Source organism: Phyllostomus discolor, chromosome 6 (genome assembly GCF_004126475.2).
Source record: "Phyllostomus discolor isolate MPI-MPIP mPhyDis1 chromosome 6, mPhyDis1.pri.v3, whole genome shotgun sequence".
NCBI classification, from domain to species: Eukaryota; Metazoa; Chordata; class Mammalia; order Chiroptera; family Phyllostomidae; genus Phyllostomus; species Phyllostomus discolor.
In genome coordinates this window covers 44,853,435-44,880,506 of record NC_040908.2, presented here as the reverse complement: position 1 = coordinate 44,880,506, position 27,072 = coordinate 44,853,435, and the positions used below count along the sequence as shown (strand labels likewise).

Below are 27,072 nucleotides of genomic sequence, written 5' to 3'. Positions count from 1 at the left end.
TTTTTAATTTTTTTTTCATTCTGCTAATTCCACCTACCTCCTTTTATTCTCAGTCTTTGAATACCTGAATAGTTTTCTGAGCAAGATCTGGTAGAACAGCTTTCAAAAGTTGACCTTTGTCCTTTAGTTTATCCTCCACTGCTCGCCCTGGCTCCTTCCCACAAAACTGGATTGCTAAGTTTAGTTTCCTCTTGGTGAGAACCAGGAGAGGTAGAGAGATTATAGTGGGCATCCACCTAACCCGAAACACAACGTACATGTTCCCAGTTCCACAGGCAGCTTTTTCCACATAGCTTTGCCCTTTTTCTACACTTCTATACCTTGGTCTTCCTTGTATGGTCCTCTGCAATACCAACAAAAATAAAGAAAAATTATTTGTTCACTTTCAGAAACGGCACTTTCCCCTTTACTCACTTAATTCTATTCCTCAATGTTTATGACCCTCTTTGTTCACGGATGATTAAGAGGAGCCCACCGTTTGTTCCTTTAGCACGTCACTACCAACCCAGTGAGCCACAGAAATCAGAGCGCTGCTGTCTCCCAACAGCGATGACTGTCAGTCACCCGCACAGTGCCTCCTGCCCACCAGGCATGCGTGCATAGTCAGCAGGCAGGAGGCACCCACTCAGGAATGGGGGAACACCATTTCACAACACCTTCCCCTACGCCCAAGAAGCTCAAATTATCAACTTAATATTAAAGAAAAGATTTCCTTAAATAGCAGGATATGTTAGTAAAGATGCCTTCTACACGTGTTTCATCCATCAAAGAAATTACAAATAATACTCATCTTTGATTAGTATTTAGGTATAGTTAGAAATGCCTACACAGACATTTTATTAAAAATAAAAATCAATACCTTGCCTTCTTAAATGTAAGCACTGGTGGCTTCTACATGCTCTATTCATTATTCAGTCACAAATAAACAACATGCAAATATAATATGTGATTGATACATAATTCATTTAGATAATTTCTATAAATATTTCTATAGAATTAAACTTTGTGAAAAATCTTCACATATAAAATGTCACATAGGAAGGTCATTGCTGAATTCCAGACTTTTGTCCTTTTTCTAGTCCATGAATTTTCCTTGACATAGCATTTCTTTCAACTTTATCACAGTCATTTAAATAAAATTATATGTACTATATTTTTTCAAAGTCAGCATTTTCTAATAACTTTAAGACCTGTTTTATAAATAAACCTTTTGGGGAAGGAGTTCTACCTATCTCTCAAATAACTCTCTGTTCTTTAAAACAAGAAACCAACTTGAAAATCTTTTGTTGGAATCTTTCATGTTAGATTTAGATTTATTTATGGAATTTAATGATCCACAATGGGCAGTCTTCAGGATCTACGCTTTCTACACTCTCTTTCTCTGGGAAATAAACTTGCACGAAAAATGATTTTAAGATGCTCAAGAAAGTTGGCTCAATCTCAAGTCGAGCCTTATGAAATCACGTTTTTGGTACCTCTCTCTAGTTGTCCAACCTCCTCCAGGATCTGACAGTTCCAAGACTGCAATACATCATCTGTGTGTCTGAGGGTGGAAGAGGTGAGTGGACAGGATGGGGGAGACAGGCGCACAGGTTCCGCTCCCCATCCATCCTAGAAGTATATTGCTCAAATTGCAATAAGCCCATCAGTCAGCAGTCTGAGAAGGTTCCCCTTCTCTTCCAGTGATGGATATATTTGTCAAATTACTCTAGAAAGAACTGAAATTGAGGAGGTTAATTACATATAAAATTTTCTTCAGAGACACTAGTGAAAAAAACCCAGTGAGTTCAAAAAATTAATGCAAAAAAGCTACATATTATTTTGAACTTTAGATGTTGAAATAATAACGTTCCAAATATTTTATCACTAGGTTATATACAACAAGTTTTCCTTGAAAGCAAATTGTAAAGTGATTTTTTATTCTAAAAAATATATAAGTTTGCTAAATCATTTAATCTGACCTGAATTCAAAGCAGGAGTGGTTCCCTAAATGGGGGTCTGTATTTCTTTTGCAGCCTTTTAGATCACTAAAGCACTAGGCTCCAAACTCAAAGGAAGAGATTATAGGCTGTTTCACCAGATCTAGCCTAAGAGATACTCAACAGTTAAAAATACCTTAAGTATCTATTGACGTAAACCATAGTAACAAAATGGCATTTATAAAATATTTACTTAAATGTAACAGACAATTCACCAAATTTGAGTCTTTGTAACCATATAAATATAAGAAAAGGACATAGAAATAAAATTATTATTAGCACAATGAATCAGCAAAGGGCAATCTAGGATAATAGTGCAAAACCTCCTATAGCAATGAAGAAGTTAAAGTAGGTATTATCAAACAATAGATGTGCCTCACTTTGGTTTAAGTTGAACCATTTTCCGCATAAATTCTAATTTTCCCATATTCACAAAAAGTCAATAACATTGCGTCTAACTAAACATCCCATAAAGAATATGTGTTTATTTAAAACAAATTTAACTTTCTGCCAATCTCCATTATACATAGAATGACCAAATAATTTATCACCTAAACTGGGATGTTTTTGAGAGTAAAAGAACACTATTCATAATTATCCTGGGCAATAGGCACAAACCATGTATGTCGCTGCCAGTTGGGGTGCATGGCCAACATAATGATCAAAGACACAGTTTTCTTAATGAAATTCCCCCTGAATGACTGGCACTGGAACGCTTGCGTGTGAGAACAGTGACCGGCCTTGGTGTACATGCGATGTGATGGAATACATAGCCTCCTTGAAGTATCGGTGAGTCCTCTCCTTTCTCTAGGGCCTCTCTTTCAGTTGCCTTAGTTCCCAGGCCTTGGCCAACCAACCCAGCACTTCTCAAGCCTGGAGTCTCCATTTATGCCAAGGGAGAATATCTCAAAATATAGCTTGGTTTCTACTTTTTCCTGCCAAACTAGGCTATAGAATGACACAATGAAGATGACTTGACTTGAATGGGGGCCTGTCTCTGTTCCGTGGAATATTCACTATAATTTCTGTTTCAATGAGTAAAGCTTGAAACCAGTTCTGTTTAATGTATACCAAAATGCAATAATATGTAGGTCCTTAAATACAAATGGAACCACTTATATAAAAAGGCAAAACTCTGACAAATGAAGTACATGACAAAAATTTTCAAAGGCAGACACTAAAACTAACAAAATGACCTCCTCTTCAAATGTGTCAAATCTTTGAAAAATGCTTACGGGCATCTAAAGCCACACTGAGAAAGTTTAGAGAATGTGAATTTCCCTTTTCAGTGGCTGCCTTCTTCCTTGAACAACATCATGCTTAATCATCACAGTCAAAATACAGGCAAGTGCTTTAGAAATTGTAAGACTCAACTCAGGGGTCTGTTGGGATGCTGTTATCGCGATTCTCACAAACACCTAATGGCACAAGGAAGCCTGTTCGCAAATGCGTATAGCCGCAATAGGTGGAAGCAACTCCACTGCCCACCAGCTGAGGGACGGATAACCAAAACGTGGTCTTTCCGTAAAATGGAATATTATTTAGTCACGAAGAGGACTGAAGTACTGATGACGCGTTACAACATGGAAGAAAGTTAAAACCATTATTCTGAGAGAAAGAAGCCAGTCACAAAAGACCACATATTATCCAATAACATTTATGTGAAATGTCCAGAATATGCAAATCCATAGAGACAGAAAGTAGATTAGTGGTTGCCAGGAGCTGCGGGGATGGTGGATGGAGGTGTGGGGTGGGGTGATAGCGAAAGGGTACAGACAATGGAGTATACAGATATCAAATTATAATGCTGTACGCCTGGAATTTATGTAATGTTATTAACTAATGTTACTGCAGCGAAAATTAAACAGAAAATAAATAAAGGGTACATATTTTCTTTTTGAGATGGCGACAGTGTTGTAAAATGGACCGTGGAGGTAGCTTCCTACTAAAAACCACTGAGCTGAGCACTTTAAGTGGGTAGATTGCACAGCATGTGAATTACATCTCCATGATGCTGTTAAAAACAAACACATAAGGGTGGGATGGAAGAGGTGCTGGACTAGGGCTCAGCCCCATCCTCGCCTCTAATTAGCTGAGTAACATCGTATGGCCATGAGCCTCAACTGTCACATGATGCAAACAATTCCACCCAGGTCTTGGCTTCTGTTGTTCCTTAGCACAGGGTTTCTAAAATTTGAATCCAGGCTCCCCGTGGGTAAATGTCAAGATTTCATATCCCTTTGTTATTTGCAATTTCAAAAGAAATAACAGGACTAAAATCCAAAGTTAATTCCCAAAAGGCATTGTTATACTACGCTCACTCAGAATGATTCTGATGTGCTTTCCCTGCCCCCACCCCCACCCCCTCCTCACCCGGCCCCCAAGGATGGAGGTCTTTCCTTTCTGCAAACAGCACTGCCAGGTGACCAGACGTGGGGGCTAGCATCTGACTTCTTGGACAATTCTTTCAACTAGCTTTTCACCATCCCCTGCTCCCTGCCCTTCCCAAGCACACATGAACCATGCCCCACACGAATGATTAAATCAAGTCAACCACGGCAGAGAGTCTAGGGCTGCCGGCCAACGAAATCCTTCAACCAGTCAACAACCCTCAAAAGTACTGGTTTACATTTAAATCAGCATCCTAGGGTACAAAATAGTAGAAACTTTTATATATTATTAATCGTGACACATTTAGCTTTCGTCCCTAGGTAGTATTCTATTCTGGAAAAGTAGTGACTTTATCAATATTCAGCCAGATCTCTCCAGTGACAGGAAACTCATTGCTGAGTGAAGTTACATTTTGAACCTGAGACCAGTAACTCCCATCGGCCGGAAAGAGTTGGCATGTTTGAGAAAGGACATACGTTTTCCCTTCTTCAGCGATGGATCTAATCTTGTGAAGCACTGGGTCCTTCGGTCACCTTGGCTCAGAGGCTAAAAAGGAAAAGCGGACGCTCAAGGATGGGAGCCGATTAAAGTTTTCCGTCTGTTATTGTTCAGGTGTCACGAGCCCAGGAGCGTGCATTGTTTCCTGTATTAATGGGCCAGGCTGAAAAGCCTGGTAAGAACGGAAATAAAATAAAGAGGAACATATCAACGAGGGCACTGAACAGGAGAGCCCTGAATTCGCCAAAGTTACAAGCATCCACGCTGTTGGAGGTATTTTTAAAATGTTCTCTCTCCCCTTAAACACTGAAAAAGGAACAGAGCAAAACGCAAAGCATTTCCACGAAGCTCGAGGCTTTCTCACGCTGCAGCAATGCGGGTCCGACCCGAGGCAGCGTTCGCCCTCGGAAACACTTCCTCCCCCGCGCCCCTGGCTCCACTCCATTTTTGAGAAAATTGTTTTATTCAACAAAGAGACAACATTTGCCCCATTTTTTGTGTGCGTGTTTCAGGCTGACTTTTTAACCACTCAGAAATGCTGTTTGTTTTATGTAGGCGCAGCCTGGAGCAAGATGGTGATGTAAGTGAGAGGGGTTCTCTGTGGGCACAGCTCGCGGCTTCGGTGCTCAGTGGTTTAATCACCCAGCACCAGCCTCAGCAACTGTTGACACAAAATAGGTGGAGATCAGGTCTGTGCAAGCAGAAAATACCAGAAAGGCAAACTATATGTAAACACACTTAAGGCCGATTTGACAAGAATAGACCTAAACCTGACTTGCTAGGAGACTCCTAATGTCTGAAGCTTGGGAGTACCTCTCGGTGGAGGCTTCTTCCCCTCACAGAGTTTCCTTTCAGAAGAAAAAGAGTAACCTTTGAAAACTAAAACAAGTTTACAGAAGACAGCTGAAACATGTGTCCCCTTGATTCACACAGTGTGAGTTTCCGATCTGCTCCTACATGCAGGATTTATGTAACGTAATACAGTTCTTCCACGTACACCTGGAGAGGAGCCAAATGAGGGAGAGGCTGGGAAAAAACCAACATGCACACTCAACCACAACTCAGAAAGTTATTTCTCCTGACCTATAAAACTCGCGCAAAGAAGCAAATGGATAATGCTTAAACAGTCTTTTAATCTTATCTAACTGACACCTGACAACCCATTACTTATAGATTATTAATGCACCCACTAAAAAGTTTGTCATGTACAAAATTACTGGAGAAAAAGATTGAACGCCCGAGGAAAAAACAAATTTTGCTGTACAATAATTTCAGAAATTTCAAGCCTATTATCTGTCATGCCCTTCACAGGCTCGAAGCACACTGCTAAAAACAACTGATTTATCTCTATTATGAGCCCTAAAATGACAGCATACATGTTTTTCATGTCTTGCGATAATGTTTAGCTTCATCTAGTTTTTATTTTACAGTGCTTGATTCGCTTCAGATGAAGAAACAGAACAACTTTTTAACTTTCCTGTCTGTCTCTTTACCACAGGACCCTCTCCTTCTCCCCAGTCCTAGGGCAAAGCTGGAATCAGAGTCAGTTTCAGAACATTAAACGTGTTTTTCTTTGGTTCGCATTATTATCCAGTCTAGAACATTAGAGCTGGAAGAGACTTAGAGTTCCAGGAATTAGTCGTACCTGACCATGCAAGGCAGAGGAAGCTGTTGCCATGGAGGTAAAGGGACTCCATCAAGGGCACGCAGCTCACCAGCGAGGAGTGGGGACAACAAATAAAATGTTTTGACTCGAAATGTTCTTTCCCCTAGATAATCCCTCCCTTTGCTTGCCCTATAAGCTGTATGTTGTCATAGGGCTTACAGGAGAATTTGGTCTTAGCCACCTGTGGATGCCTGGACTCTTCCCCTCGATCCTGATGCCATGCAGCCCCCTCCCTTCCCAAGCTCTCTGCAAGTAAGTGGGAGTCAAGCCCAGCTCTGCTAGGTTGCATGACACGTAAGGAGTTCTTTGCATTTCTTGGACCCAATACTTGTGCTAAGACAATGAAAACAACAAATCTGGCTTAATTAGGACTTCCAACAAGTCTTCTGATCCACGCACCCTGTTCAAAGTCAACCACCAAGCCACTGGTTTCTCTGCCTTGAAAGGGATCACAGACATTGAAGCATTAGGTGCTGATGGATAAATCAGTCCCCCAACTCACTCAGCGCTGGGCCTCATTTGAGCCCCAACCCTAAGAGGTCCTGCACTATTTCCTCAAGTGGTACCAACGCTCAGGTTCAGGCACCACACTCTTATCTCATCCTGAAAAGCACACAAACAGTCCTTGAATGCTGGCTGGGGGAGACAGCGGTTACCCAAAACAGCGCTTGGACTTTCAAGTCCAGCTTTCTACTTCCCGCATCCCTGTCTCTCTTCTCACCTAGACTCAAGGTCCCCTGGTAGAAGGGCATGGTTTTCCATCCAGCACAGACAGCCAACACCTACTCCTTCCTCAAGGGTTTCCATCCCTCACAGTATGACCTATGTAATTTAACTGGGCCGGGGGGTGGAGGGGGGGAGGGCAGGGATCTGAGTAAACTTGTGACATGAAACTTACAGCAAAGTATATATATTTAACAGACTGCAGAGTCATTTTCAAAGAGGATTGTTTGTTGCAAATTTTTAAAATCTGAAGACAAAAGTGGTGTCTCTGTTGAACCCCTAAGACTCTCTGACATGACAATACCTGAAGGTTTCTAAATTCACAGCTCTTTTCCCTGCAAGCTATTTGCTCAGCTTTCCTAATAACACCCTGCCTGCCTGGCACGGCGCCAGTCCTGTCTCAGGCAATATGCAAGCTAAACATTTTTTGACTGATTTCAATATTTTCTTATGAGCAACCAGACAGTATTTTATCTAGTGAGTATTACTGATTGCTATAATCTAAGCCCAGAGTAAGTGCCTGTAAAGGTAATATTATTAGAATTGACACTCAAGGTGAAAAGCATAGCAATTAACTGTGGCTTGGAGAACAACAACCCATTCTGAGATGTTCTGGAGAGTTTTTCTATTTATATCTCCGTCTGCTCCTTCTTTTAAGGAGCAGACTGCACCTGTTACTCCATTGATCAATTATGAAGTCTCCCTTAAATGTAGGTTACATTTGGATTCTCAAGGGAAAAAGGTAAGCCACCTGCTTAATAAAATTACCTTTTGTGTGTGAAGTTGTTCCATCCCTAGGTAATTCCTAGGCAAGGAAAAGCACTACATGCCCTGCACTTCCATTTTGCGGTCAAATGGTACCTCTTGCTTGGTGCCCTGTCTCTGGTACATCTGTTTTTCTGGCTTTTGTGTCATGCCTCCGTTAAGCTTTATTGACAAAACAATCTGTACCTAATGTTTAAACAACATCTGTAAAATGTATTATTAAATTATGTTAGAAGGAAAAGCAGAGCAATTCTATGAAACCCTATGACCCCCTATTGATTTTTAGATCACAGAAGTTGAAAGGATAATTTGTGAATGTTTTAACATTTACATCTATACAGGTACCTATATTTATAGGATCTTTGATTACTTATAAAAGTATTTGCTACATTATTACCATAACTCAGAAAGAAATCTGACCTTTACCAGTTGAATCTGTTTATAATATTAAGGGAGATCCTATTTTTTTAAAAAAGAAGTTTACATTTTTACCTGCCAGTAGCATAAATCTCTAAGGATAACACACTTTTATTCCCCCACTAGTAATAAATGGGAAGTGATGCCTGAGTGCTTTGCAGTTTTGAGGCAATAAATGAAGTAACTAGGAAAATCTGGTGTATGTACTAAATCTGAGAACTATAGCACCAAGATAGTTCTGTAAAGTGTCACCTTGGATGTTAGGATGCTCCGTGGAATTTTATGCACCCGACTGATGAAGAGTGGTTTTTCTCTCCACATACATACTGTATCTTCCATATACTATGTAATTTGCATCTAAAATCCATATGGCCTTCTTCGATCGTAAAGGAATGATCATTTAACTTTAGCCTTAATGGGAAAGTGTTTGAATGAGAAGTAGTAAACAAAGAAACTGTAAAATGTATTCAGCACACCCTAGGCTAGAACTCTGCTGAGGCAGATGTGTCGGAGGCAACCAGCAAGTAAGACACAATCACGGGCACGAGTTTGCATCACATGGAACCCCAGGTCTGCAACACTGCTATGCAAACATACAAGGGAGTTTTCGTCTGACCACTCTATACTCACATTTTCAATGTAAAAAAATAAAGTTCATCTGGAGGAAAAGAAAACAAGTATTGACTTTGTGTGTGCATGTGTTTAAAGTTCTACCTAAATATTTGACGATGTAAGCAACCATCTAATCTCCGAATTTAAGAAGCTTCTGCTGAAATTGATTAAAACATGCAATGTATCAGTAATCTGTTTTCACTGCTGATGTGACAGAAGTGTTGATCACAACCACAACTGCCATGAGAGACAAAGAGACAGAACCCCGGATGCTGTTATTTATCATTTTTGGATCAAACCATAATTGGGAGTTGAGGGAGCAAAGGAAGAAAAACACATAAATGTATAGCACATTTTATATTTCAAAACTTATTATGCTTCAAGTGTAAGCCTCCCACAGCCTGCTGGATTGGAATATTTAGGCAATTAATTATAGAAATTGATTTTTAAAAACCATGCAGTTACCTCAAATACTTAGTTAATTTAGATAAAAATATTTTTACTCAAATATCCTTGCATTACTGTCTCAACTCTCAAAAAAGCGTATTGGCACAGACTCGTCCGGCGAGGTCTCATCCAGCGCGGCTCACATTCCACCCGGGGCTCCCACTCCTGTCAGCGCTAACGCCAGCCGTGCCCGGGCTCCTCCCCTCTGCGTTCACTCCAGCAGGTCCAGCACATGCGAACTCACAACGGTTACTCCTTTGAGTCCGAATCGTCTCGTAATTAACCAAATCTGTCTTATTTTAAACTTCGCTGTTTACATTGTCCCTGTTGTCTCTTCTTCCCCCAAACCCTATCTGCTTCGACCTCAGCTAACCAAGGCGGGTAGTACAGATCGCCCGTGCCAACTAAATAAATGTAAAGTCAGGTCAGCGATGGAATGAAAGCATCACAACGCTCCAAACTTTTCTCACCTCGTTTTTTAGTTAAAACCTGACTGAAAGCTGCGCCGGCCAGGGTTTCTATGACAAGCTAACAACTAGACACGAGTTTATATTTTTCGCTTTCAGATTGTGTTTCCATACATCATGTTGCTGCCAATAACTGCGACTGATCTGCACCCAACCTGCCCTTCAGCATTTCATTAACTCTCTTCAACAGTGACTCATGGTTTGTACAGAATGTACATGTGTGTTAACAAGTTCTAAGAAATCCAGGAAGGAAGACACATTTTTAAATGTTATGGCTAAATGAAGAGAAAGGGAATGAAGATTTTTTTACAGTTGTTATTTCCCAAAGGAAATAACTTGAGCTTGATGCTCAATACAGGAAAAATGTTTACAAGCTCTCAGAAAAGCTCTGTATAATTTTCATTACAACAAAGTAAATGGAAAACCACTTTACTTGAGTGGTTATGCTACTTTTTGGTCTTCCAGTACGCCACAGTGTAGGCACCATTCAGGTTTTCCCATGTTCACATTACATTTCTTACTCAAAGCCTGAAGAAAAAGAAATCAATTGTCAGCTTCTTAAAAGGAAATTTGGGTGGAAATTAATAAACCATTAAAAACTCAAATCAAACACAGGAATGTCATTATTCATCAAACATAAGAAAGGCAATCTCTCTTACAAGTTTGAGTTACTTGAGGGAAACTCTCTACCACAAACCAGGTTGTTAAGAGTTGAAACAGTTGCCAAATTCGAAGCGAGGCAGTGCAAGCCAGTCACTGCAACCTGCACACGGCGCAGAGAGAACAGCACACGTCCACAGTGCCACTGGAGCACAGAACTGTGTTTGCGTCCCACATAACCAAGTAACAGTGATGTTTTAAGTTATGTACCAGTGCGGAATCAAACATCAATGTGGAGTTGAGGGTACAGTCTGCATATACTTTGAAAAATTGATACATATGGTATGTACTGTAACATTTTTGAGGTCATTTTCCTCCCCTTCTAATTGCAACACTGAGGCCGTCGGACTGTGATCGCTGACTGTACACAGGACCTAAGAAAATAACAACTGCATACAGCTTGGGGTCACAGGAAGGCCTGCCTGCCGCTGCATCTACAGGAACCATCCCGCAAGTTTGTCCACCTGTAGAGAGAAAGCAGCTTGTACTGGAATGTGTTCTCTGGTAACGACGTATGTTTATGGGTGAGGTCTGCTAGCAACAGTGGGAAGGAAGGGAGATGGCATGTGTGATAGATCAGCTGAACAGAAGAGCTCTGCCTTCTTCAGTTAGAGTTCACCCTGCCGCTCCTTGGCCCTGCGAGGAGAACGTTTCCCAGGGAAATACGGTATTTATACAGTCTCCATTGTGCTAAAATGGCCTCACCAGCAGTGTAAACTTGGAAACTATATAGGAATTTAGGTGTGCATGCAAAATCGATGGTCTACTCTCTAATAACATCCAAAACAATTTGAAAGACTAAAGTTCAAATACATAGCACCAACAATCCTGAAAATTCAGGCATAATAGCAGGTAAAAATAGGCCAACAAAGAACCTCAGCAGCAACACAACTCCTAGCAACACATTTAGCTACAGTGCGTCTTCCATTGGTTCCCTGTCCACTTGACTAAAAGGGCTGCAAAAATTGATCTCCCAAGGCTGCAGTAAGGTCATAGAAATTGATAACCCTTACAAGCAACGCTTATGTGAGTCTGTCTGTGTCCCTAAGATAGTGCACTTTGTAAATTAATCCTCCAAAGGCAAATATATTGTAAGTAGCTTGTTATCTCTAAAATACTAAATTGAAGAATACATGGAATTATATTGACAGAAATTACATTTTCTGTAATGGAGTTTAATATATCTGAAATCTCTCCCAAAGGCTCCCGGGCTCTTTAACAGAGAGAAGGGTCTGTTAATAGAGGTGCAATGGACATCAAGAACAAATTTATTCACCAAAATGGATTAGGCCATGTAATCAGAGATTCTGTAATATTAATCTTTGACACTTATTGAACAGAAAGAAATACTTCTGTCTGCAAACTGCCCTTCCCAGTTCTCTGCTTTCCCCAACCAGGCTTTGGGCCTCTTCTGGATTTTACTTCAAAGGGGATAAGGTTTCCCCATCATAAACACTAATCTAAAAATATTAGGACAATTAATTAGCTACACTTAGTTTTAGTGGATATTGGGTTTCGATACCCATCAAATATGACACTAGCTCCGGGTGATTATAGGAACCTGGCTTTCGGTGCCCTAACAAAGGGTAATAAATCACACTTTCTCAGAGCCTTGCTGCCATACCACCATGCATTTCCTCAGAATATCGTTGGCTGATTCTTGATATGTAATCTCGGCTTCTCCCCAAAGCAGGGTGTACACATTTATTTAGGAACAGTATCGCACAGTTCAGAGATACATGAGCTTTGAATAGCTTCCAAGTAGAAACAAGTAATTTCTCCTTTTCCAGAGACAGGAAATAAGAGGAAAGCAGGGGACTCCCTCGGCCACACAGTCCTAACAAATCCAACCAAATGTAGTTATTCAATGGATTGGAAACCTGACCGATGTGTGATGGTGGATTTCCTCGTTTCATAGAAAACAGGATGATCCACTCTTTCTAGCGATTATCCCGAAGGAGGAAAGCCATAGAGACGGATACATTTGCTGAGCCATAGTGAATGTGAATTAAACACTGACTTAGACTATGCCTAAAGCCTACCCGTTAGCAAAGAAAGGGAAAGCCATATGTTGTTTTCTTTTCCACACCAGCAAAGACTCTCACCAGTCACTCCACAGCTTGTTTTCACTTTTGGATCCACAAGCTACCAGGGGAAATGGCCACACTGGGTGTGTCTTCTTAATGCAAAATATTCGCTTCAGGTTGCCAGCAGGGAGCAGATTGTGTATAAGGACAAAACCGAATTACTTACCAATTGTTCACTTGAAGGATGGTGAGTCCCGTGTCTTGTGCCAACTGCTTTTTCTGTTCTTCAGAAGGGTAAGGGTGCTGAAAGAGGACAAAAAAGATATGTGTATGCACACATACTTTGGCAGAGAAGGGAATGCACATCACATGCAAGGTGCAATGGCAGGGGCTAGAGACTCAGTAATAAACAGATATGCTCTTTAAAAAAAAAGAAATGTGTACATCAGGCAACATTTAGGCTATTTGTCAATAACCTAAGTGTCTAGTGAAGTCTATAATTAAAGGTAAAAATGCTGAGGTGTGTCACTCTTATTAATAGAATACTACATCATCTAATTAATGGCAGTAAAAGACAGCCAATTACAAAGATTAGTGAAGTGTATAAATAGCTACTTAGGATATTTGCAGAACCTTGATACTGAGTTTATCCTTTAACAGGTTTATTTTGTTGCAAATGTGGAAAGTTCAGTATGGTCTTCACTGTATTTTATAGGGCTAAAATAAGGTCAAGCTCTTTTGACTATATAAAAGTATACTGCCTTGATGTGATATCTTTATTAGAACCATAGGCTTCTAAGGCTGAATCATATGAACCAAGAGTCTCAGCTGAGGTCCCCAGTAGTTAAAAAGCACTGTTAGCATGACATTCTCCCTCCAGATAACTCTGTTGCTGGATGCAAATATCAAAATTAAAGCGGGGTTTTTTTTAACCACTGTTCATTTGACCTCTTCTGAAAAACACAAACAAATGAAATTCAACCAAAGTTTGTTTCCATGTCCAAATGCCAACACATGCTGAGATTCTGAACACAGGCCAGTACGGGATCAAAGACCAGCATGTTTGCATGCTATAAACAAGCCCAGCTATGTTCCTCAAAACACAGGACAAAAAAGTATTCCAGGATTAGATAATAAAATGAAACCCATACCTTTTTAGTTTTGGCACAAATACTTTTCGTTCAATAATCAACTATATCTAAATTGGACATATACATAACTAAGGCCTGGGAGAGGAGCTGAGGACACGGCTTCCATTTACAGAGACACTGCCTAGTGGGAAACACGGTGTCCCAATAAATTCTCCCAAGATAAAAATTGTCCTGATAGCCAACAGTCTGCTCTCCAACAAGCAGGAAAGGGCACCACTAACTCTCCATTTAACTGTCTGTGCTACTGGAAACTGAATTCCTGTCTATTGAATGCTAATTAACATAGATTTAATCTCATTAATAAAGTCTGATTAGATGCTAAGAAGGCACATCGGTGACCACTTTAAAGCTCTTATACGTGAGTTTAAATTTTTTCTATATCTATACACATGGGATTTGTTTTCGAAGAACAGAGACATAGCAATTTTTCCCATAAGCTTTGTCTTTGATTGTCACTTAATCAATAAATACACAATTAGAATAAGGCTTTGCTTTCATGGAATATAGTTCCTTTCTCTAAAGAGCTCCAAGTATATTACAGACAGGATGGTAATTAATCCTCGTTCTATTCCTTTGAGGGACATAAATGGACTCGATTGTCCTTCCTGTTTTACAGGTGAGGAGACCAACCAGGGGAAGGAATGGTCAGCAGCCCACAACTCTGTGATATTTCCTGTTTCCCTGTCAGCGTCTAACTAAGCCTCGCAGGGCGAGGGACATGGCCAACACCTTTCACGATCTCTACTCTCTCTACTCCGGGCCCCTGCCCAAAAACCTTCCCACTGCTTACCAGGGCTTCCCAGGCTGGCCAGACCCAGCCCCACCTACGTCTCAGACTTTGTGGCCCCACCCACCCCTCTGCCCAGCTCCAAAGTCCTCCTTCCTATCCTTCCAACATGCGGAGCTTGTCCCTATCACACAGACTCTGGCTCCCAGGTCACTTTCATGTTTCAGCTCAAATGCCAAGCCCTCCCCACTCCATGGTCCTCGAGACCACCTTATCATTCTCCCATCAGTCTTTTCTTCTTTCCCTCACAGCCAGCATTGCTCTCGGAAACCCTTGTTCTGACTACTTGTTTCCTTGTTGCTATGTCTCTTACCACTCATTTAGCCACTCCAAAGCCTCTGCCTTTTTTGTTTACCATTCTCAAATCCCAGACTAGCTGGATAGAGAACCAGTAAGTATTTGTGAAATAAAAGAATAGCTGCTCAGATGCAAACATCAAAATGGACAATAAAAGTTTTTCAAAGCCCACAAGAGGAATAAACAATCCAATTTGAGATCCACAATACTACTTTCCTTATGTCATTCCTAAAAGTGATGTCGACCCACTCTTTTCAAATAAAAGTCTATAAGCCTCATAATAGTCTAAGATCATGTGACAATCTCCCTACTCTACATAATGCCAGTCATCACAGGCAAAATCGCATAATTGGATACTGAGCTGAGAGCAATCCATTACCCCAAGGTTTAACACACAACTCCCACTGCATGAAGGCTTGCCACTCCATACAAACCAAATGCACCTCTCACCCTATGAATAGAATTAAGGTGGATATCTCACAGTTCTACGCTGACACTAGTTGAAGAATTGCACTTAGCCACACACGACCCTGTGTGATTGTGTGTTATGCTGCCTCTCACTGACTATAAGATTTTGAACAAGGAACAACTTTTCTAATCCTCAATTATGTAATCTGGAGTTCTAAGAGCCATCAAAGTTAAAGGTTATCCAGGCTAGCAATTCTTACAGAATATAAGCTTGATTTTGACATATGGACATCTTAGCGTCCAGTTTTTGGGAAGCCCCTGAATAAAATCATTTGGTTTAATGTTGTTTTGTTACAACATTAATGAGATGCTGTAGGAACTTGATTCTTGTTTATGTCATTGGCCTATGGTAAAGCTGGTTTCAGTATGCTTTGTTCTGATGAAAGACTAAAAACCTACTAACAATGTTAAGTGAGGATTTGCCATGTAAAGTTGTAGACCGATATACACAAGTCATTTCCAGCCTACAACATTTTCTGTAATGTGCGTGCAGTTTGGCAGGTCCTATGGAAATCTTGTTCAGTGATTTTTCCATAGAATTTTTGTAATAAATTCGTCAACAGTCTCTCTTCACTATAGCTGGATGGCGGTACATTTTGCTCTGTCTCATAAGTTGTGTCTTAATATTATGACCAGAACTAGATGAAGATTAATATTTATGCCATTTACCTTTAGTTACTTTGAAAATCGAGAATTGTCACAGTCATTTATTGGTTCTGTGTTTTCAACAGTATTTCTGCATGCCTGTTTGTGAGCAAGTTTAGACTCAGTATTACATAAAGCAAATGGAATTCACGTTTTATTTATGCAAGTGGTGTCAGAAAAATTCTCTTTGGATCATTAAAATTACCTGAATCACTACAGCGTCAAAGAGCAATCATATGGCCCTCAGAGTTTCAGTGCAAATTTAGATTGTTTTTCACATCATGCAGTTTCTGATTTCATAATTTAATATCATAAAATGAGAAAGTTCTACCCTTTTTTCCCTCTGTCACTTTTCATGTGATCTGATTTTAAGTAATTGGAACAAACTGTGTCTAATTTCATGCAGCATAATTGCTAGGCAGCCTCAAGCTACAGAGACCCAGCACTGTCTCCATTAAACAATTTTCAGTTGTTCAGGAGAGAGAGAGAGAGAGAGAGAGAGATGTATACACACACACACACACACACACGCGCGCATATATGTATATTTCACATGTACATTTCACATGTGTGTGTGAAATGAATGAGCTTGGACAAAATTAAACATCCCAATAATCTGGTCTTTGTTAAGAGGGGAAAAAAGGGTATCGACAAAATTCCTATACCCTTGTCTATGGCAGGTCAACTGCATGGTTTTTTCTTTCTTATAGTTCTTGGCCTTGGTGTCCCACAAACCTTCAATTCCCTGGGGGAAAAAATCTGTAATTACTAGTATTACATGAAAGCCATGACTTCAGGTACCTAATCCACAGTCAGACAAAAATTCACAAAGAAGTCGGCTTTTTCACTGAAATTCAATATGTTTAAATATCTTAAATCCTACGCATCTTTACTAGATAAGCTTTTTGCGGACAGTATGAGATATTCCTTTGTAGACTTTGAAAAAGAAATGACTTGACAAAAACCCAACACGCCACAGGCAAGGCTGCTGTAAAAACATCCAAAGCCCTGTTGCATTCCGCCCGGGGCTAGTGAGGCCCGGAGATGGGCCAAAGTAGACATCATTTTACAAAAGAGATCAAGAGAAAGTGCCATTTTAGGAAGAAAATGGGAATTCTATTCCAAACCATTGCAACTAAGGGGCTAGGTCACCCCTTGCCATTCTCCTGAACACCTTTGCTATTATCGCACCTAAATGGCAAGGACACTGATTTAAGAGCGATCAGTAGGTTCTTGTGAAGGAAAGACGGATGGCACTTGCCAGATATAGCAGTCAACCTAAGCACGTTGGGATATCAAAGCAAATTTGACCACTCCAATAGACAGTGATGGGAGACCTCGCCTTTGTTGTGTACATTAGCCCCATGCCATTATCTCTTAAAAGCTTAATTATTTGCAAACAATTGATCAAGATGGGAATTTGAGAAAGGATATGCAAGGGCCGCTGGGAGAACTGCAACGCATTAAGAGAGCAAACAAAATTACCTTTAGATCTTACAATAAGAATTAACGATTGAGCAGAGGGGAGCTAGGCGCTGCGGTAGCTGCAAGGGCTCTTTCCCGAGTGTTTCCTATTTGATCTGCATTAACACCTCAGGAATGAGTGAAAGCCATAAAACGGTGATTATGTATGGGTAAAGCTGACCCTCCTTTCCAGTATTAAACCTGCACACATGTATTAGGCTGGTTTGGCTGGGGAGAGAAGAGATGCTGGACTCAAAGGGAAAAGAAGTGGCTTGTGGGCAGTGAAACCTTAGCTACAGGAAATAACTCACACAATGGGCATCTCAGTTTGCATAATCAACACCTCAACTTCTCCTTGCCAGTGTAAGTCTCTTGCTGAAAAAGAAATTGTCTGCCCCTCTCACGTGTTTCTGGATTTACAGTGCGACTTCTAATCATGACCCAGGATAGCAGTGATTGCTTAATAACCCCACAGAATAATAAAATGATTTCTGGAGTTATGTCCTGTGTAATAGAAATCAGGGGTATCTGAAGAAAAAGATCTAAAAATAGCTTTATGTAAAAGTTAAGTCTGACCTGTCATTTTCTTAGCCCTAAAGAAGAGAAAGTGACAAAGAAAATGACAACTTTCTAAAGAAAGTTATCTCTGCATGATTCCAATTTTATTTCTTGAGGTTGGGATAGGGAGAGGGGCAGATTCTGATGTTGGTTGTCTGGTATTTACAAGTTTATATAAATGTATTGGAGGAAAATGTATTTATTTAAACAATCAAGCGGACCCTTTCGGATGAACGTCAATGGGAAAAAAAGAAACTCTTCAGTACACACAGATGGGATATGTCCAGCCTTATATCTTAACGATATTCTTGACCAAATGTACTCCTTTCATCAAATTTTCCACCCCTGACTGCAAATGTGGATGCCAAGACAGTGATGAACTTTATCTTATCTACCCTGGTAACCAAGTTTCAATAACCTTCCCTCCCTGACTGCCTTGCCCACTCCAACAGCACATTGTAATAGCAGTAGAAAATTTGAAAATAATCCTGTACAGAGCTTGCTGGTGAGATAATGGAAGGCTATGCTGCCCCTTCTCAAGCCTCAGATTAGTAATTTCTTGTGACACAGAACTGCCTCTATACCGACACTGCAAAACAGCTATAACAAAGCAATAGAGGTGGAAGCAATTTTCAAGCAAAATGTTACATGCTATACTTTAAAAGGTATAGGAATAGGTACCGGGGGAGCTGATCCAACAGGAGGAATTATGGCAACTGTCCAATATAACCCTTATCAAGGCAATGTTCTGTTGCTTGGCTGAATATGTTGGAGGAACAATTTCGGAACTTCTTTTATCCTTTTTCCTCCAGCCCTCTGCCTCCTCCACAGCTAAGTTTAATGCATTAATATAAATTGACCTTGAGCTAAACTCTGGTATGTGATGGAGAGATACTCCCTTTAAGAAAAAAAAATCTACCATATGGCTTTTAACCATTAGCTCTCTGTGTTCTTTTAAAACTTCAACTGTATTTTTCTCACTAGGGAATATTGTGGATATAAATTAAAACAACCAGCTATATATGTGACTTCAAGGAGCATAAACAGAAACTTGCTAACTAAATGTATTTATATTTGTTTAACATAAATTTTTTTGCCTATAAAAACTTCTCCCACTGTAAATAAACTTGCCGCCACGTCCCCCTTCTGCATTGACTATGAATAGCTTACACTGTGACAATTACATTGATCTAGGATACTTTTTCCCCTTTAAAAAAATCCATAATGCTTCCCTATTGTCTTCCAGCTTTATGAATTAGTTTTACTGTTTCAGTGAATGCTTTTTTGTCTTCTGACTGCACATTATCAAAGAGACACTTTGTGCCTCCCATTTGCATTACAAAAGCAGTGCACCGTGCAGTCGCAGCACAGAGCCTGAATGCATAGTAGTTGGAGCCCTGCATCCTCACACACGCTGGCAGCCAAAGAGCCCTGGTGTCAGTCCCAGCGAAGAAGCCAGACGTGTTTGGAGTGCCTTCAGTGAAGTCACAGGGCTCCTACCTGCATTCTGAACTCTCCACCCACACTCCCAGATCACCAAGAGGCTCAGGCCCAGCGTGCCCCAGCAACGGTTCAGCACTTGCTTTTTCTGAAGCCGAGTCAAGCCACTTCTCAGACAATCCCTCTGATTTCTTGTATATCCAGCAGCGGTTGAAGAAGTTGCTAGTGGAAGTGTGCATGTGGGGAAGTCGGGTGGGAATCTCTAAACTGGACCTTACTGCATGGAGATGATATCAGTGTGGAAGGAGAAGTTGAACCCTGGGTGATATTTCATAGCAATTTTTACTTTTCACTAATGAGACTATCTTTATAATACATGGCAGTAAAGACATTATTTCATAGTCGATTATGAGGTCAATACTACAATGTCTTGCCTGTCTCACCTGTCTGATCTTTTAATTTCTTATAAATATCAACTAAATATTGATAAAGGACACTACATAAAAAAGACAAATACTTGCATTGAAAGATTTCATAGTACTTTATACTGAAGACTTCTTTCAAAGTAGTTTGCAATCCTAAAATAATAACCATGTTTTAGATCTCATCTTTATTAGCCATATACTCATACATGTTACAGGAATATTTTAAGGATATGCACTGAAGACAAAGTTTTGACTCTAAATTGACAATTACTTATATCTTCCTCCTAAAAGTATTAAAATTCATGAAGAGTGCTAAAATTATTTTGAACAGTTATGATTATTAATGAACTCCTTGAATACTGATTCTCTTAGTAGAAGACCGCAGCTATAAAAGGAAGCACAAAAAGGCCAGCAAGGAAAACCGGGTGGGAGGAGTAGGGGGACGGAAGTGGGAATGCGGGAGAAAACTCGAGCTTCCCTTGCGTGTCCTCTTTGAATCATTTGAAATAACAGCTCATTGGAACGCTTCCTGTTTCTCAGTAGGACAAATGCACTACAAGCCCTATCTTGTGTGCTCTTGGTGACCCCCAAGAGCAGGGACTGCGCTCAGCTCCACTTCACAGCTAGGAAAGTGGAGGCTTGGCCGGGTCAGAAAGCACGCCCAGGGGCCCATGGCAACTTAGGTCCCCGGCCGGGTCTGCCCTCCCCTGAATCTCTCCCCTTGGCTACACCCTCACTGATGTTTCTTTCCCATTTCCCCATTCCCCTTTATAAATAGCTAAACATTTTAAAACCAAACACATATTATAATGGAGCATGCACGAAGTTATTAATCGCGGTGAGCCGTGACTGGATGTTAGTCTGCAGTTCTGAGGCCCTGGTCCAGGAGAGGATCGCCACTTCTACCTGCCACCCAGGGGCGAACGTCCAAGGGCAGGGACTGAGCTGGGCAGTGAGGGCAGTTCACCAGAACCCCACCTCGAATTCTCCCCCCAGCATCCATCCAAGGAATTGAATTAATTGTAGCTCAGTAGTATGAGCAAGGGTGGGACAAGTCATAATGGTAACATGTATTAAGAAGTGAGAATCTACCAGGCACGTTTCTAAATACTTCACATGTATTAACTCATTTAATCCCCACAAAACTTCACAAGGTAAACACACCTATCAGACCAATTCGATAGATGAGGAAACTTGTATACAGAAAGGACAGATAAGTTTATCAAGTTCACACAGCTGGTAAGTAGTAGAGCTGGAATTGGAAACTTGGTAGCAACACACAAGTTGGGAAAACTCACTTCCAAACTATTTTGTCTTTTAAATGAGGAAAGGAGCAACCCTCACATTCTTGCTGAGTTAATTATGAATACATATGATGGTTACTTCTCTCTTTATGAAGAAGATACGATCTTAATGTGTGTGTGTCTTATTTTTACAACTCAGTTCTGTTAAAGGATGCAACGCAGACTTTGATACAAGATACAAAACTCAGTGGGAACGAATGCATCCACTGCTTTATTAGTGTTTGTAGCACTGCTTGTAAACATAGGGATGATGGAGGTTATACACGAGAACACTTTTCAAGGGTCATAGAAACACACACCTGCCATTGCATCCAACTGCAGTATAATTGGTCTTAAATTGTCTGCTTTGAAATACATTGTTGTGGGTTTTTTCTTTTTTTGCCAATTACTTTTATTTTGCATGTGATTCTTAATCAAATATGAGTTAAATTACACTGGGAACCATTTCATTTTAGTGGATACTAATAAAAACACAGGAACGCTGCTCACATTCACAGTGCAGCTAGCCCAGGCCTGTGCCCAATAACTATTTGTTGTCTGAATGAATGAGCACTATTGAACTCAGACACCCCAAGTGCCTCAACCAGCATTTGTAAGTAGATGAGTCCATACAAACATCAGAAAACTAGCACCCCCATTTCAACAACTGTTCAACCTTCTCACTCTGTCCTACAAACCCCCAAACAGTACAGTTTATTTACTTTATATTTAACTGACCCTTATAGAATGCTTACCCTGTGCCAGACAGTGCTCTCAGTGCTTTACAAATACTCATTTAATCCTTATATCGGGCCTTTGAGGTAAGTGTGTTTACCTTTAAGTTACTGGTGAAGAAACTGAGGCTCAGAGTCTAAGTTACTTGCAAGTAGGATGGAGCTGGGATTTGACTCTAAGAAGTTGCAGGGCCCGTGATGCTTCTTTTTTTTACCCTCACCCAAGGATGTGTTTATGGATTTTTTTGAAAGAGAGAGCAAGAGAGATCGGAGAAAGAGAGACAGAGAGTGAGAGAGAGAGAGAAACATGTGAGAGAGAAACATGGATTGGTTGCCTCCCACACGTGCCGTGACCAGGGATCAAGCCCACAACTGTTCGGTGTACAAAATGACGCTCCAACCGAGTCACCTGGCCAGGGCACCCAGGGTGCTCTGAACTACTGTGCTGTTGCCTTTCTTGGTGTGTATACAATTTCCCCCAAAGTTTCTTCATAGTCAACTCTATCTTCTTGTTGGGTTTATTTGTTGCAAAAGTTCCCTTCTCTTTTCCAACTGCAATGTAATAAAATTCAAGTTCTCCACCTCGCGGGACTGAGCACAGGACTGAAGAAAGCATAAAGGAAGACTGTGTTGATATGCAGGTTCTTCTCCCAAGAATTCACTCTAACAAATAAAACAACACAATAGCACACCATGACGGGGCCCTTTTCTGAAAAGAAAGTTCATGACTGATTTATACAATAAACTCCAATAAAATAAGGATCTTTTCCAAAGTGCATATGGCTCATCTCTACCATTTCAGTGAAAAGGAGACCTAGCCTCAACCCGAAGAACACTTTTCCACTTTAGAAATCAAAGTGGAAAGGTTTTGAGACCATTAAGAGAAAAGACAAGAAAGATGAAATACAACGATACCACTTTGGAACGAGTCTGTCGACAGCCATCATTAGTGCCTTTATAGATGCCCTCCCTGTCCAGCGTTAAATATTTAGGAGAGATCCCTATATAAAGAATACAGCATCCATAAGTTAAAAGCAAAAACAGTACACTTGGTGAGGTTTTTTTTTTTTTTGAGAAAGAGAAAGAGAAAGCTAGAGACAAGGGGAGCAAGAGAGATGGAGATTTCGTGCTGCTCCCAATATGACTAAAGACCCCTGGAACTGGTACTCATTCTCTAGTGCTAATTTTCCCACTTAAATTACAGTGATGGTGTAGCCTCATCTCATTAGAGATCATTGTCCCCAGTAGACAGTTGTGTTTATGGGGGACTCTGGCTGTTCCACACCTGCTGATCAGGTTGCTATGTGATCAAGGCTGCATACAAACAGCAGACTCGAGCTTGCTGGACTGCAACTGATGAGCCCGGGCTAATTCAGGGGTGATTATGTAGTTTACTGGACCACTAAACCTCTTTAAGCTTGTAATTACTGCCTATTTGAGTAAAGAACATTCAAAAGCAATTCACTGCATCATGCCTGCCACAGCTGGAAGCAGGCTGCCAGCAGTCTGTGGGGACATTAAAATCTACAGGGACGTGGACGGAAGCCCAGCTAGCAGACACTGTCAGCAGCACCCGCAGCCAAGTGCGTGCACATCCGCTCACCTCTCCTGACCAAGCTCACCACTAAAGGCGCAATGAGAACTGCAGAACGGCCATAAAGATGACAACTAATGGAATGTAATGGTACAAACTACATTTTAATGATTTCCCCCCTTTGTAAAACTAAAATTTAAAAAGTCATTTCACAATGCCAGAGAGAGAGAGAGCATGTGCTTTAAATAATATACACTTCTGAGATGTACTGTGTGCTTGCTAGAAGTTCCATCCAGAAAACAACAACTTGAAAACAAAATCCCCACCTTGTACGCATCCTAAAAGAACTGGGGTGTAGAGTCGTTTGAGATCTCTTCCACCCACTTAGCTGCTGTGTTTATAACCTTGGCTAGGAAAATATTGTTTAGCTGGTTGATTGACATTTTTTAAAATCACATGTGTAGATTTTTGCTGTTAACGAATTAAAATGCTGCTCAGACACCTGAGTGAAATTTATTTGCAAGAGTCAGAAAAGATTTAAGAACAAAATATATCAGTATTTATCAATGTTCTCATTTTCTTTTGCTGTCACCTTAACAACTGCAGTTCTTTTGTATAACAAAAGTGTAAAAAATGCTTTGCATTGCTGCGGGTATAATTATTACTTGTCTCTAAGTAACAAAAAAAGACTGGAACTTAATGAAGGGGGATTAAGTTAATTTCTTTTTAGCTAACAGTTTCCTGTCTCTTAAAATGCAGACCTTGGTGAATATAATGTTCAGGGAAGGAAAATTAAGCTTTTTATTTCACTAAAATCTCCACGTTGGAATATTGATATTAAAATATGAAGATGATGTTTATTCTTTAAAAGTATGTAAATTTGGTATTAAATAAAGCCACAGAAATCCTCTCTGACTACTCCATCCAAAGTCCACAGATCCAGGGGGTTTATGAGTTATCTAGACATCATTCCTATTAATATTCATTAGGGTGAGTCTGCTTGCATTTTTATAAGCTTCGAGAGAGGCAAAAGAAACAATCAGAATTCTTTAACACACAGGCATTATCAGTTCAACATATGCCAAATAGCAGAGCACCCAGATTTGAAGTTAAGATTCAAATGCAATTTACCTTTACTAAGCTAATTTTCATGGAAACTCTTTTCCTTTTACCCATTGTAGTCTAAGCTATTTAATTATCTCTATTCTCTTTAACATACACTTCAATTTTTAAGAGATTATTCAGCACTATATTTTATCTTGGTTAACAACAAAACCTTTATCTTGCAATCAAACTGAAGAGAATTTCCCCTTAAGAAAAAAAAAAACTAAAAACTTTAAATTGTTTTAGTAATAAGATTACCTTTATCTTTATGAACCTTCTTAAGCCAGCCCTCTTTAACTCCCCAAAGCATTTACTGATGTGAATTCACTGTCTGTCTCCAGAGTGGATTAGAGAAGAGGGAAGAGTCTTAGTCAAAATTTGGGCAGGTCTCCAGGACTTGTTCCCCGAATTATGCCTTCTCAGTCGTCCAGTCTACCCGGACAGGGAAACTCTCGCACCACCGTGGACTGACTTCCGCGCGGTTCTCACAAACCTTACAGATGTTCATGTGACACCTTAGTGAGTGGGAGAAAGAGCCCACCTGTGGCCGGCAGGATGTCAACAGAAAATTGGCAGAAATAAAGGTACTCAATCAAAGTTAATTTGAAGGCCAGTGTGGGGCTTGGGTTTTTTTTTGTTTTGTTTTCTTTTTTGGAGTTCAGGTGATCCCTTATGTCCCTTATATTTGTATGACACTTTACATTTTCAAAGAACTTTTATTACATGGTACCGAATATGAGCCTTACAGTAACCTGGTGAGGTTGGAAGGGCAGGTAATTTTGCCTCCATTCTAGAGGAGAAAAATCAAAACTCAAGAGTTGACATGTGGCAGGCTACACGGCCAGGAAGTTGTGGCTCTCAGGCCTGGAGTCCAGGCCTCCTACGTCTGAATCTCATACTCTTTACACACTCTCGAAGCTCCGAGCTTTTCTTGGTAATGATAAAATAAAAGGCTGCAGCCACATCTGTCAGAAACCTGCTGTGAGTTGGAGGACACAGACCCTGTTTTACCGTGGACACCTGCGTGGCTCCATACCCGGGGTAAAGCAAGGAACTCAGACTAGAGCCAGACAAAGCAGCATACCTTTCCATTGGCCGTAATTTAATTGGTAATGCTAAAAAGACTTACATAATGGCAAAGCCCCTCTAAATGGGCTTTGGGAGAGAACTATCCTTACCCAGGACTGGGTAGTTTGTTCCTCTTTGAAACAAATAGATTTAATTTTGTTTTGGGGGTGTGTCATTCTGTGCTGTTTCAAGTGTGGCATAGGTTGCTACCTGCGCATGAAGGGGCTTCAGTTTTCCCTCTCTCTAAGAGAACTTAGGCCTGTGGGGGAAGTCACAACTTCTGTAGGCCAGGCGCGCAGTCATTACATCCTCTCCTGATTTAGTGATGTGGTCACACCCTGAAAAAATGACAAGTCTAAAAGAAAACATTTTAAGAGTTACTAGTTTCAGCCCTGGCCAGGTAGCTCAGTTGGTTAGAATGTTGTCCTGATTCTCCAAGATTGTGAGTCTGACCCCTGGGCACGGCACGTACAAGAAGCAACCAGTGACTGCACAAATAAGTGGAACCACAAATCAATGTCTCTCTCTCTCTTAAATGAATAAACAAACAAAAAAACAGGCCTCTGAGCCTCAACTTCCTCATCAGGAAAATGAGGATGACAAAGCTGGTGGCAGTCCAATGGCACAGCATCATCCAACTGCTCGGCATGGCACCCGCCTGTGTCCAGGGCTTGGCGAATAGCAGCTGAACCTGAGGTGACTCTCAGGGTTGGGGTAACCTCTGTAGAAAATATTATACACACACACACACACACACACACACACACACATATAAATATATCCATTTGTAGGGAAGAATACCATATCAAACTAGGTATTTCTTGTAGTTTTTTTTTCTAGTGTTGAAATAGGCTTTCCACCTTAGGTTTTAATGTTTTCTTACAGTTCTCTTTATTTGGACCCACCTCCAGAATATGCAAAGGCAGGGCCGGCTGAAAGGCAGTCCCACAGGGCACAGCCCTCCACACCAGAGAGCCCCGTGCCTGGTTCAATGTGCTGCTGTTGCCATGGTTTGTTTGCAGAAGACCCGCATTCTCAATCCACACAGTTTATGTGGAGAATGTACATGTTCTCCACAAATCAGAGACTGTTCTCCCTGTCAGATGCTTTATACGCAGCTATGACCCCTCTTGAATTCATTTGAGCTTCACAGAAGTGAATAAATAATTACTATGTTCCCACTAAAAGAGTGTGAAAAAGAAAATACTAAAAAGCAAGATACAGGAGGCGAGACTGACAGTCGAGATGTGTTCAGACCTCAGACAGATGAGGAAGGACACTTAAATGACCCTCCAGTGGCCTTCAAGGGTTCACACACTCTTGTAAGTGCCTAAATCACCCTAGGGGACAGACAGAGGCACTGAGAAAATATTTCATATTATGAAGTCTCTGGGGGGGGGCGGGGAATCAATAATCTGGAACCTTCAAGGTGTGAGGCCCATCCAGGCTCATTGGACCTCAG

General features: G+C 40.7%; 1 protein-coding gene across 2 annotated transcripts in view; it reads right to left on the bottom strand.

Moving 5' to 3' along the window:
* The window catches only part of MEIS1 (Meis homeobox 1), a 129,830-nt gene that overhangs the window by 9,942 nt on the left and 92,816 nt on the right, over positions 1 to 27,072 (bottom strand). For both annotated transcript variants that reach the window (XM_028517643.2, XM_028517640.2), the window contains exon 9: positions 12,879 to 12,955. In XM_028517643.2, coding sequence (XP_028373444.1) covers positions 12,879 to 12,955 — 77 coding nt within the window. The remainder of the gene's footprint in view (positions 1 to 12,878; positions 12,956 to 27,072) is intronic.